This window comes from Theobroma umbraticum, unplaced genomic scaffold, assembly GCF_002168275.2.
Source record: "Theobroma umbraticum cultivar Fairchild unplaced genomic scaffold, ASM216827v3 scaffold_56.0, whole genome shotgun sequence".
NCBI classification, from domain to species: Eukaryota; Viridiplantae; Streptophyta; class Magnoliopsida; order Malvales; family Malvaceae; genus Theobroma; species Theobroma umbraticum.
In genome coordinates this window covers 2,516,747-2,530,755 of record NW_018397256.1, presented here as the reverse complement: position 1 = coordinate 2,530,755, position 14,009 = coordinate 2,516,747, and the positions used below count along the sequence as shown (strand labels likewise).

At 31.7% G+C, this 14,009-nt stretch overlaps 1 protein-coding gene across 2 annotated transcripts in view; it reads right to left on the bottom strand.

Moving 5' to 3' along the window:
- The window catches only part of LOC110410799 (RNA polymerase II C-terminal domain phosphatase-like 4), a 5,567-nt gene extending 1,368 nt beyond the window's left edge, over positions 1-4,199 (bottom strand). The window contains exons 1-7 of one of the 2 annotated variants that reach the window (XM_021420670.1): positions 3,863-4,199; positions 3,458-3,642; positions 2,830-2,915; positions 2,074-2,189; positions 1,656-1,836; positions 470-759; positions 1-136 (exon numbers count right to left, since the gene is read on the bottom strand). The exon at positions 1-136 is cut by the window's left edge and continues 50 nt beyond it. In XM_021420670.1, coding sequence (XP_021276345.1) covers positions 1-136; positions 470-759; positions 1,656-1,836; positions 2,074-2,189; positions 2,830-2,915; positions 3,458-3,642 — 994 coding nt within the window. In that variant the 5' untranslated portion in view covers positions 3,863-4,199. The remainder of the gene's footprint in view (positions 137-469; positions 760-1,655; positions 1,837-2,073; positions 2,190-2,829; positions 2,916-3,457; positions 3,643-3,862) is intronic. The other variant, XM_021420671.1, reaches the window with a different exon arrangement.
- Between the last annotated feature and the right edge of the window lie 9,810 nt (positions 4,200-14,009).

Sequence of the window (14,009 nt, the reverse complement as noted above, 5' to 3'; positions counted from 1 at the left end):
GTGCTCCATCAGGCTCACTTTCGTCACTCCTCAACTGAGAAAGTGACTTGCATTTGTACCCAAATTGATGACAACTTGAAGCAAAGTAATGATATCTTTCCATCAGTATCACATTGTCTTTATGCTTCATCCATGCCTAAAATAAAAAAAGATAGCAACAACAGAAAATTAGAAAACTATCAAATCTTTTTGGTGTTTTATCAAAGTTCCTCCATCAATACCATTCTACCCCTCCCCCAATTCTACTTTAGTTATCTAAGACAAGTATTAACTCTCACTGACCAAATTATTGACAACTTTATATATAAACCTATTTTTAATTCATGTACATTTTTGTTCCAAAAAAAAGAGGGAAAATTAACATATTAAACATTCTGGGAAAATTCATGCATAACGATTAATTACTTACAGAAATGTACTTACAACTTATAAGTAGATATCAGTGGTAGCTTCTTAAAGATACACTTACATTTTCTGTATCATCAAGAATCACAACAGCACTCTCTTGCCCTAGTACTACATCAAGACCCTTTTGGTGTTTCTGGGTGCCATCATCTCTTGAAATCACTCTATCACAGAAGTACTCTCTTCTGGGGTCAAGCAGTTTAGCCATTTCTAATGCATAGGGTCTATCACCCATTGTGTAAATATACATCTCAAACATTTCACTTGCTTCTTTGAGAAATGTGTGGACAAAGGGCCTCAATTTGGTCATCATATGCATAAAGGCCAACATGAAGAGGCTGCCTTTTGAAACATCTGTCCATAGAAGCCCAGAGAGCACAAAAAGTGTAAATCCACTAAACAAGCCAGATGACATGATATAAAGGAAGAAGAAAGACAAAGTATGAGCACCAAATAGTACACATCAAAAAATTGAAACTCATTAGGGATTTCAAGCAACACATATGATAAGGAAGTAAACACAAACTGGCTAGCTTAACTTCATTAAACTGTTGGTTTCTTCTAATTCATGTTTCTTGCTAATTTCCTGAGAATTACAATAATTTTAAATTTAGGATGCTTAGTCCTCAGAAAGCATCACATTTAATATATAGCACCGAGTTCAATTAATTCTTTAATAGTTAATTTATGTCACTAAATTTGATTTTAAAACCATAACTTCAATGTTATCTTTTGGCAGCAATTTATTCTCTTGGTCCAAGTGTTATTTCTTATTCCAGACCATGGCATTCTCCACCAAAATATAATCCACTCCATAAAACTTTCCAACAAAAAATTTATTGCATCCCATAAAACTGTTGCCAATAATTTAATCCCCAAAAAAAGGGGTACATAAGCTTGGTCCATCTAAAAGCACTATGTTACATTTTCTTGCGTTAAAAATTTCACCTAACTTTGGAAATTTGAATAAAAATAATGCACCATATACAAAGAAAAATATGCCAGTAAAAACATGCCCAAATATTTTTTCCATTCATAGGCTCAGTTGGTTTATGTTTATACTCACCAACAAGATCTGAAGCATAGGTTATTGGCCACATAAAATCTAACACATGCAAGCTGAAATAATAAAGCTAGTGGCCTAAAAAAAATGGCATCTCACACATATATATACCAAGCATTGGAATTCAGACAAAAATTGCAGTACCACAGCATGGAAAGCAGAAATTAAAGAGTTTAACAAAACATACCTTGAAGGGAATCAGATTGGCCCTTCAAATATTCTTCCTCGGGTGTTAGGTGCATGAGCTGAGTAGAATTAAGCAGTGTGTGATCTAAATCAAGGACTAAATAAAGCTTCTTATGACGCAACAAATTTTTCATGTCTGTGCTGCGTAATCGAACAATTTCATCGTTACCAAGCCTTAAACCCTGCAAGAACAATTGCTCCCCACATCTTAGTCTAGAGATAATCAATAAAGAGCAGAGCTAAATGATTCTCATTTGTATGATTGGAAACAAATGCTGCGAATGCCAGAGAAAAAATTTTGAATGACTGATCATAGCTAAATCAGAAAGACATCATGCCTCAACACATAAAATAATAAAATAAAGAAATAGTGGCAGATAGAAGATAATTCCATAAGCCATCATTTCAAAGGTGAATACCTTATGTATATACCCAAATGTTACACCAGATTCATCATCCAACCTTTGCCCACAAAGGATGCACATTTGTCCGAAAGAACCTGGATGCGTACATATATCCTTCTTCAAGGACACTTCTGCATGTATAACATGTCAAATAGCAAAAGCAAATAAATAAATAAATAACTAAACTGAAATTAAACTTAAATGGTTGATAGATGCAATATACGTATGTAAACCTTTTTCTCATTTTCATTTGTAACAGTAATTTCAAATTGATATGGGATGCATATGTAACTTTATCAGTGGCCTGTGATGTTACATCTGTGGAAACAGATATTTATCCTTGCCCACAAGCCGTTTTCTTTTAGGCATTTCAACAGTAGTTTCTAGGAAAAAAGTGACCATCGAAGAAAGAAAGTGTGTGTGGATGAATGCACACATTATTTAGACAGTACCATTCACAAGCAACTTCCATCAAGCTTAACAAATAAAGTGAATCAAGGTTTTAAAACTTTGGAAGTTTTAGTACTGCAATCCATCTAAACAGACAATTCATATTTGAGCAATTACCCATAATACACTAAATTAAAAGTAAAATATATACTAGTTCCAGCCTATAAATTGATCTTGTGCTGTATCTCCTAGATGCAATTGAGAGCTCAAGACACTTCTGACAATGTCACTAGGTAGTTAGGTGTGCAGAAGTTCAGAGAGTGAAAGGGATCAGAGTTCCAATTAAACTAGAGGACCAGCCAATCAATTAAAGAACTATACCTATCTTGTCCTCTATCAAACCCTGAGAGGTTGATCCCCAAGGTTCTTCAAGGTCTTCCAACTTCTCAGTCTTGCACCTTTTGTTCCTGCAAGTTAATTTGAAAGAAGAATTTTAGTTTAACCTGTGAATTTTACAAACAAAAAGGAGGCACCAAGTCCGATTCAAATTTCAAATGACATATTTAATAAGATGCTAAAATGATTATTACTCCTCAACTCTATCAACAACATAGCCAAAAGAATACCAAATTCATCACCATAGTAGCTCTTAAATCAATTGGAAACAAACCCAAACTCCAAAATCTCTTTTAACAATTCCTCAAGTTTATCTATGTACATTAACTGATACCTATCTAACGAGGATTCAATCCAATAGCATATTACAAATTTATAGGAACTAAACTAAGGAAAGGCATATGCTACTTGTATCCTTAGAAAACCTCGTGGGTCTTAAAATTATCACACTTTTCATGTAACAAAAGAGAATAAATGAATTTTTTTGAATAACATACTAAATAAAACAGTAAGACTTTCCCAATGAACATTAAAAAACAAAAAAGAATACATCACTTATTCCTTTTTTTATAGTAACTATAATAAATAAAGTTTAATCTTCCTAGCAAAGTACCTTTGACTATCAAGGTCATCATCATCATCATCATTATTATTATCATTATTATTATCACCATCCGCTTCTACATCTTCTTCGTCTGGTGATGAACCAGAAGAACCGACTTCCAGCTCAGCATCAAGCAATGCGGCAAAGTCATCGCTGCTAGACGAGTGCACTGGGGAATCAGTTACGAGACTCATCTGAAAATCACAGGGGCAATTAACAACAGTTTAATTTCACACAAAGAAGAAAAGTCAAAATGGCAAGAATCTATCTAATCTCTTCAAAATCATGAATGATCACCACCCATTAAACTAAACCTATCACCTTTTGGGAGAAGTAAAAACACCCAGATTAAAAATAACACATTAAATACATAATAAATCAATTCCAGATTCAATTCAGCAAAGATTAAATTACCTGATTTAATGGATTGTTAGAGAGAGAAAGAAAAATTCTTTTTTGGAGAGAAAGAGGTGGGTGATACGGACAGAATAGATTTCGAGGTAGTTAATACAGTTTTAAGGGGGAAGGAGACCTTGCACCCCGAGAAGAACGGTGGCTAGGCTCTTTTAGAAAGAGAGGAAACTGGCGGCGGAAGGAAGGGGGAAGAGAAGAAAAGAAGAAAAGACGAACAGGAAGGAAAGATTGAGCCGCCGGCGAGGGCAATGGCGCCGCGAACCGAGCAAGGGAGAGGGTTGAGAGGAAGGGTTGGCTGCTCGGGTTAGTTCGAGAAGAACGAGATGGCAAAAATGAAGCAAAGAGAAACGGGTTGGCTGTTAGGGTTAGGTTAATATTTTATAGGAACAACAAAACTACGTCGTTTGGATACAAAAAAAAAACAAGTCGGTCGGATTCACCCAAGCCCAACTTCGATCAGCTTTAAGCTTAGCAGATTTGGGTCAAACCCAACAACAATTGAGACGTTTCTTAACCCATTGTTTTAACTATTAAGTATTTATTTTGTTTATGTAATTTCCATCCTTCATGCATGAATTAAATTTATCAAATTATTTTAAAAAATATTTAAGAATAAAAATAAAAAATTAATTGGATAAATTTAATAATCATTTACCAAAATTATTGGGCAATCCCAATATTATTCACGAGGTGGATTAATTCTAAATAATTAGACAAGCCTACAATAAAAAAATAGTAATTAAAATTGAAGATAATTTGCAAAATTTTATAATTAAAATTAAGAAAATTTAAGAAGTTAATTAGTATTCATATCATTTTAATAATTTATTATATAAATTATGTAGTTTATGAATAATTACTTTCAATATATTACATTTTCTCAATTTTAATTTTATTGTGTTATTAGAATCATCATAATTAACAACATATGATTATATTAATATTAGCATATATTAAGATATAAAAAATTAAATCATTTTAAAAATTAAAAATTATTTAAATAAAAATTTTTGTTTTAACAGCAAGGCATGGAAAAAATTACAAAAATATCAATATTTTAAAATAATTATCTTTAATTTATTATTAATTATTAATTTAAAATAATCAATAATCATTACTTTGTGCACAATGACAACATGTAACCTAGTGTGGTAATAGATCCTACCCCTGAGGATCTCAATTATATTAAGAAAAAAATCAATATAATTTAAATATATTCACAAAGTGTGATAAAATAGTAAGCAATGTATTCATAAACCATAAGTTTATGCACAAACATATCTATTTTGAGCCATGGCATGATAAGCAAATAGCATGCATTTACGAAAAACAATAGCTTGAACATTATTTTCCATGAGTTAAATAATGGCCATTCGCCTTAGCACCACACAAAGCTTGTAAGGTAGATTTTGAAGAAAAAACTTATCAAAGGTTTGTTTCCCTATCATTAAAAATGTGTAATAATTATATATACATAATATAAAAAAATGAATTTAAAATCCTTATCACCATCACAAACATCCTAAGGCTTTCTACTAGCCCATGTTTTCCACAATTTCGTTCAACTATCAAGTGTAACATATAAAATATATTTCCAAGAATATAGTTTTGAAATTTAATACCCATTCACCATTAGTGGTGGGATTTCTCACTAAGTTTACAAATCAATCTTTCTTAACTTAAGCTTGAATTCGACTAAGGAGGTTTGCACTTCCAAAATACTAGCACCCAAACCTTTAGGGATCCATTAACCTCGACCTATGTTAATTATCACACTCCTAGCAACTTGTTTAGCAATCAAAACACCTTTTTAGCAGTCGCTAGAAATGTTCACGTTACACGTTAATTTAGTGCATTTCTAATGTTATTTAACTTGTACATTTGATCCAATAGTAAACTATTAATTAAACTTAATTTTCTTTTGAAGCTTATAAAAAGAAGCCTTTATCCAATTGCACTTGTAAAATTTCAAGTTTTTACTTTAATATATTTACTTAACCTTACAATGGTTTATTAGTACAGAGGCCCTCCTACTTCAACAAATCACAATTTCATCTCTCAACTTGTTATTTCCTTTCAATTAAATTTTTCAACTACTCTTTTGATTTAAATTTCCTTTTAATATTCTTCTTTTACGTGTGGGTCCCATCAATACTCTATTCCTTAGAATTCTTCTTAATCTCTCCCACTTTGATGAAACCTAACTCCACAAAATTTCTTTTCGACATTATGTTGTCTTTTGTCTTCTGTTATAAAAAAATTAAAATTATTATTATTTATTATTTATTATTAAAATATTATTTTACTTTCCATGCCACCACCTTCACTTCCATGTATCTTCTTACATACCAACACCCATAATTCACCTTAATTAGCAAAATAATTTCCATTAAATTAACATCTTGGGAGTGGGCTATTACATTTAGTTTAACTTATAAAGAAGGAGAGATGGAGATGCGTAGAGAGAAAAAGAAAATTTGAAAATAAACAAATTACATCTTATAGAAAAAGGTAATTTTCAAAATTGATGAAAAGTAATTTTGTACAATAGTAATTTTTATCTACTCTTCCGGTGTGGAATAGCCATTAATCACAGTCTCTTTGGTAATGGCTATTCTGGTTCTCAATGAATGACTATTCTTTAGAATAGCCATTCTCATGAATCAAATGCAACAATAACTAGGTAAAGGAATAAATAGGGAATGACTATTCCTTTCTTCCAGTTGAACATGCTATAAGGGTAACAATGTTAAATTCTCAATAAAAAGTTAATAAAACCTTTATTATTAGACACCTAAAAGTAATATAAACTCAAAAAAAAAAACCATTAGGTAGTAAAAAAAAAGTGAGATATTGTATTTCTCAGATTTAGTGAAACGATGATGGGTCAACCATGATTGGAGCCACTAGTGGGACTGCTTCTTCTACCTGGTGAATCAAGTAAGCTTTCACATTGTTCTTTGGATAAACAATTAGGTTTTGATGTTCTATTCCCATATGCTTTTGGAAGTGGATATGCTAAGTGATGGTGCTACCTCTCCCACCACTATGGGTGGGTTCTAATGTGGCACAAGAGTAGTTGTTCGAACCACCACAATTGTGTCATGATTGGATATCCAATAGGTGACTTGTACAACTTTTTACTTTAATTTTACTAGCTTAAAAGCTGAAGGATTAACGATAGTATCATGAAATAGTAGTAGATCAGCTATTCAAAAAAAGAAATAGTAGTAGATCAAGGGGGTGCTTGTGGGGTATGCCACAATGAAACAAGAGAATGAAAGGCCACCCTGCATTGGATGCTCTTTACCTATCACACAATGAGTACTCTGTTGCCTTAGGAAGCATTGAAACTTACATCTTCTCCAAAATTTTCATGGTCATTAATACAACTTGTCAGTAATAGAACTGATCTGGTTCTCTAAACAATCAAAATTTCATACGTTTGTTGGCTCCTCTTCTCATCTGGCTCAAGTAATTTCACTAAATAAAGATAAAGAAAGGAGTTCTTGCTTTCAAAGATTGTCTTTTATACTTTGTCTTTTCCTCACCTAACTTTTGCAAGCTTGCAAGAGAAAAACAATTGCCTTATTGAAGTTTCAAACTCTGAGTTTGGAGGTGACCCATGTATAGGTATTACTAAGACATCTACAATTGAGGCAAGATGTATCTCATCATCAACTACTGAGGTCTCCCATTTTTAATTTGACAAATGCAACTAGTGTAATGAAGATAGTTGTTGACTAAAAACTACCTCTATTGGTAGCCAACTAGTTGTGATGAGCATTTCAATTACATCATTAATTTGTAACTAAAAAAGGTCTACATGCCAAAGATTTTTAAGGATGGCATGAAGAAAAGAGTTAGATCTCGTACCGAAACATATTTTATGTTGCTTGAAAAATGGATTAGGCTATGATCCTAGTTCTTTTGGTGTCAATTCCCATGAAAATCTATTTCAAAATGCTTTTTTGTTGTTTCTATGTTTCAAGAAGGGTAAAATGGATATAAAATGATGATCATGTCATGAAGTTAATGAAAAGTCAAATAGTGAGGATAATGACATGACTTATGCATGGTATGAAATATATTATTTTAAGATAGAGTGTCTATTTTGAGTACTAATAGATCTTAGATGAATTATGATGAAATCTTAAAAGTTTTGAGCTAATTTACCTTTTAATTTATCATGATCACAATTTAGGTTTTGAATTATCCAATTTAATTTATTTTGTTTATTGTTGCTTTTGCACAAATCTTAATGAAATGATAAGAATTTTAATTTGGATGTTTATGTAGATAATAAACTCTGGATGTATTCATTTCCTTCTTGTTTGATTGTACAAATCTCAAATAGACATAATAAAATATGTCAACTCATTTATAGTTATGTCTTAAATAAGTTTGAGATATTTCAAATGAGTTGATATGTCTTATCATGGTGACATTTGATACACTACAAGGTAGGGACATTTTTTCTTTTCAATTTAATTAGGTGTAATAACATTTACAATATTTGGTTTGTGTTTTATACATTGTAAAGTAATCTCATTATAATATGATTATAATGAGGGAATGAAATGCCATTCCCTTCTTTAACGGAAGGAATGCAACTTTCTCTTTACAAATGAAAAGTTACATATTTTTTCCCAAATTGTGCCTCTCATACCCCCGACCTCTACTATTTTCTCATCTTCTTCTTTTTCCTTTCGCCACTCACTTGCACATTACGATCAAATCCTCTCTTTTATTTTCTCTTCTTCTTCTTCTTTCCATATTGGTATGATACAATTCTCAGTTTATATTCAACCATGTCAGCACACCAAATAGATAAAATTATATAAAGAGAAAAGAAAATGGTTGGCTGGCTTCAAAATCTTCAATCTTTATGCGATTCCTGAAGCCATTTTTTTTATTTGAATGAAAGCTTTCATGGGTATCTTGGATCTTTAAAGCTTGAATATTTCTTGTCGTTGACCTCTTGGATCTTTAAAGAGAAAGGAAAAATTGTTGTACCCCTCAAGTTTTGTGCAATTATTAAACTTTGCTTTTAAACTTGAAGGCTTGGAACCATATACAATTTCTTCTAAAATGATTTTTCACATAAACCCTTCTTCATGGATAATTTTAGGCATTATTATTTTTAATATTTATAGATATTATTATAAAAATAAATATTTAATAGTTTTACATATTTTAATAGTTAAATATTATATATTTTTTTCATGTCATTATTTATTATTTTAAAGATTAAAGTTAAAAAGTTAAAATTTTACATTAACAAAATGTAAATTTATTGAATTTTATATTTTCATATATATAAGGTTAATTTAATAAATTTACACTACATTCTCTATCACTACAATGTAACCTTGCAATCATCACATTCCCATGATAAGTTATCTTCTTAGTAATCACATTACCAATAATCTGTTGGTCCTAAATAAATATGCTAGAGATTATGTGAATAGAAATTTTGGCTCTCACTTAGATTGACTTCTAATTGGGGGCAAGTTAAAGCTCAATGATAAGAAGTTAAATGCAAGATGAAGGAATGATTTAATAAAGAATGAAATGAAAAATAAAACAGGATAGACAATACATAAAGATTTATAGTGGTTCAATCAAAGACCTACATCCACTACCTTGATCTTTCAACCAAAGATTTTTCAAATCAAATCACTAGAAGCGATGGAATTTTCAAGCTCCCACCACGCTTTTAGAATAGCTTTTCACAGGCTTAACCACAACCTTTAATAATGGTTTTTCTCGAGATCAACCAAAACCCAAAACTAACTTTTCTTAGGCTGAGTTAGAACCTATACAGTTAATCAAGCTAACCCAAGCTTGATCAATCCCCTTAGAGTGACTCGCACACTCTAAGTAATCGAAGAGGACAGAAATAAAGAAGTACCTATGATCACAAACCTAATCCGAATGGAACAAGATGAAGTGCTTAATTCTATTACAAGGATTATAGTGAAGTATAGGAAGTATGGAGTGAGTTTTTACTATTTTTGAGCTCTTTTTGATCTTGAAAGCATCTCTTGTGTTTCTTAACCATTGGGAGTGCCTTATATACTTGAAAAACCAACTCTGATGGATGTTTGACAATTGCTAACCGTTGAAAACAGTTAAGAGATAGTTCTAGCCGTTGGTCTATCTTCTAGCATTCAAATTCAAAATTTCAAGTAGTGTTCTCTTAGTTGACTAACATACTTCTTAGTCAACTAAGTCTTTTTTATATTCTACTCCCAATTTTTGACTAAGTCTTTTATGTTTTCTTATTGAAGTTTTTGTTAGCGAGCACTTAGTTGACTAACCATGTTTTTTGGTTGACTAAATATGTTCTGTTTCTAGTTTAGCCAACTTCATTTTTGAATTTTAGTTGACTATTTCCTTTAGTTATTCGAGTAAGAGGCTTCTATTTTGTGGCTCAATTGTAGCTCCTTATTTTTGTGAGCTTTGATACTTGATTTTGAGTGATTTATTAATGACATATTTTTTTATCTTACACACTCAAGTAGTAAAATTAAACACAAATAAATGGAAATGTTTTATTATCATCAAAAACTAATGGAGCCAACAATCTCCCTCTTTTCGATGATGACAAAAAATTCCTTGATTAACAGCACAATGTCTATTAGTTGTTTTTGAACTGCACAAAATTAGTAATTTCTCCCCCTGAGTGTGTGCTCCCCCTTAATGTATGTATGATCTTTTCAAGTTATTTTATTATTCAAATTAGTAAGCTTTTCTCTATATCTTAAAAAAAATAAGGATAGATTCAAAAATTTTAATAGAGTGCCTTTATACAAGCTTACAGAACAATCAGTAATAGATGACAGAATATTATCAATATTGCAAATAACTGTCATCAGCATTATTGTCAACAAACCACATCCTTTCCAAAATCAATAGTCATTAACAATCCATTAAATACAAAAGAATGACAAAAATAAGTTCTTAGCATTCAGATATCATCAACAATCCATCAGAAATTAAAATAATATGTTGTCATAAACATAAATAGCCCAACATTATTAGAATTAAGTTCTTAAATTTCCCTTAAAAATTACTTTTATCCTAACTTATCTTCCCTAGATTTCTTCTACTTTCTTTCCCCAAGGTTGCTTTACCATAACCTATCACCCCTTTTTTGTCATTATCAAAAAAAATTGAACACCAAGGTGTAGACTTAAGGGGAGTCTAAAGGAGTTAATTCATCTGTTCCATAATGTATACTGAAGGGTTTTGGAGAGGACATAGGTAAGGCTTTTTGTGATGAGGATTTAGTAGGGGATTTGTATGAAACTTTTATTGGATCCTGAGTGGAAGTTTTGGCTGGGGGTTGGCTTTGTCAACCAATCTAGAGGACTTTCTCCTCTTGATGAAATTTGTCTTGGTGACCATGGTTTTTCTGCCTTTACCAATTGGTTAGGATTTAGCTTTGGTGGATGTAGCTTCTTGTCCTTATTCTTTATCAACAAGTTCACTTTCTTTAGTGGTGTGAACTAATTCAAGGAAATCCCTTGCTGATGCTAACTTCTGAGCTTTGCTCTTTGCTGCTTCTCTTTTTGCTTGTTTTTCTCTGACCATTTGGTGGAAGACATCCATGATTAAAATTTCTTTAGAGTTAGTAGGAGATGGTTTCTCTGCATGTTGTTCACCATGCTGTGGAGAATTCTCATTGAAAGATCCAATTTCTTCAATCCCTTCATTAGATTTTTCTTCATTTTCAGGTTCAGGGGTGGGTGATTTTCTCACAAAACTAGATTCTAGTGCATCACCTTCAGCTTGGAAATCAAGACTTTCACTAGCTTGTTTTGCTAGAGCTGGACTTGATGTTACAAAATTATGTTCAGTTGTAGGACCAGAAGGAGATTTCCTTTCGTCTTTCATCAAATTTCCCAACTCTTGTAGGTTTTCTTTAATTTTCTTAATTCTTGCATACTGGTTAGTGAGTTTCCCATCAATTCTCATCAATATGTTCAAAATCACTTCATTTGAAATCTGTGAAAGAGTTGTCTTTGTTTGAACAGGAGTAGCTTGCTCATCCCTCGGAGTATCTCTAAGAGTCTTAATAAACTTTTCTCTATCCAATTGTACCCCATTTTTGGCAAGCTTCCTAGATAAATGGCTTGATCTCTGCTTTTCACCTGATCCATCTCATATATGTTGGCCTAAATTCCCTTTTTCTTCACCAAAAAGGTGATTATGTTTCCATAAGGCAGATTCACCTTGTCAACTCAATATGTTCCTTTCATTCTTTCTATCATGAATCTACCTAAATTGAGGAGAGTAGCATTAAAAGCATGCTCCATAAGCCACATATCTTAAGGCTTACATAGCTAAAACTACCACTTCTTCCATGGATTGATGTAGTTATAAAATAGTGCAAGATCATAATTTGTGGACTTTTAATAAAGTTTGCATAGCTTTTAGAAGAGTATCTCTCCTTTTTCTTTGTGATTATTTCCCACAGAGATGAGGGATCATGATCTTTAGGAATCTCATACTCTCCTTCATTGTACTCTATATGGAGCAAATTTCCCAAATTAGTTGCTGTGACCACCAATTCTTTTCCATTTAGAAAAACATTCAAACGATCTTCCATAAAATCTTCAGGGTCATCAAGTTCATTCTCGTTTAGTGCAATACTAGCATAGAATTCCTTTACAAGGCTAGCATTATAGGTTCTATTCTTAAACACACTCAATTTCTTCAATTTTATTTCTTTAAAATAATCCAATAAACCCTCATTAACTTCTAGAATTTCATTCAAGCTATCCTAGTCAATGTATTTCCCATAAAAGATAAGAGTATTTTTAATTTTCCTAAATCAATCCTCATGAATCTTATTTCTGAATTTCAAGGATGAAGGGTTACTTTTTGTGGAGAATTTTTTTCCTTCTTTTTCTCTGATTTTTGTTCTTTTTCCTTCTATTTCTTCTCAATTTTGTTAATCACTGAAGCTGACTTATGTTTCTTCTTATTCTTCTGAATTTTAGACAGTGGATTTTCTTTCATGAGTCGTTTTCCTTTCTTCCTCTCCAAGATATCTTTAGGTAGAGAGGATTTAGCTATCGGTTTTGTTCAGTTCAGATTTAGGGTTCTAAGAGTTTGAGAAGAAGAGGTTTTGGTTTTAAGGGATCGATTTCAGATGAGAGAGAATGAGGAAAGAATGAGTTGAAAAAGTTTGTTCTTCTTTAAAACTGTCATACTCCCCTTTTTTAAATATTGTCAGTTACTCTTATTTTCAAAATTCAAAGTTTTACCTCCCATTTCATTTTCCAGTTAAGGGGTTTTTCCTTTTCTTTTTAGTTACAATGTGGATGATATTCTGTCACCTATCACTAACGTCCTGAAAGCTTGAATGAAGTTACTCTGTTGAAATGTCTGAATTTATACTTTCTACTCTTTCTAAGAGATAGATAAAAATTTACTGACTTGTTAAGTTGGATAGTAAAATAACTTGAAAAGATCATGCATATACTAAAGGGGAACACACACTCAGGAGGAGAAATTCTAATCTGGTGCAAAACAAAAATAAGAAATAGACATTCTACGTTTAATCAAGGAATATTTTGTCATCATCAAAAAGGGAGAGATTGTTGGCTCTATTAGTTTTTGATAATAATAAAACATTCTCATTTATCTATGTCTAACTTTTCTACTTAAGTATACAGGATAAAAATATATGTTAAATAATTAGTTAATCATTCAAAAGCAAATATCAAAACTCATATGAATAAGGAGTTATAATTGAGCAATGAAACAAGAAGCCTCTTAGTTTGATAATCAAGAGAGATGGTTGGATAAAACTCAAAAGAGAAGTTGGCAAATTCAAACAAACTGTGAGAAAGAGAACAATTAGTCGACCAAGAGACAGTGTTAGTCAACTAAGAGCTTACTACCAAAAATTGAGTTCAGAGACAGAAATGACTTAATCAACTAAGAAGTTTTATTAGCCAACTAAGATCTTACTATCAAAATCTAGGTTCAGAGATAGAGACGACTTAATCGACTAAGTAGCAATGTTAGTCGACTAAAAGCGTTCTGTTTGAAAATTTGAATTTAAGCACTAAAAGACAAATTAATGGCTAGAACTGCCCCCAAATTGTTTCCAACAGTCAGAATTTGTCTA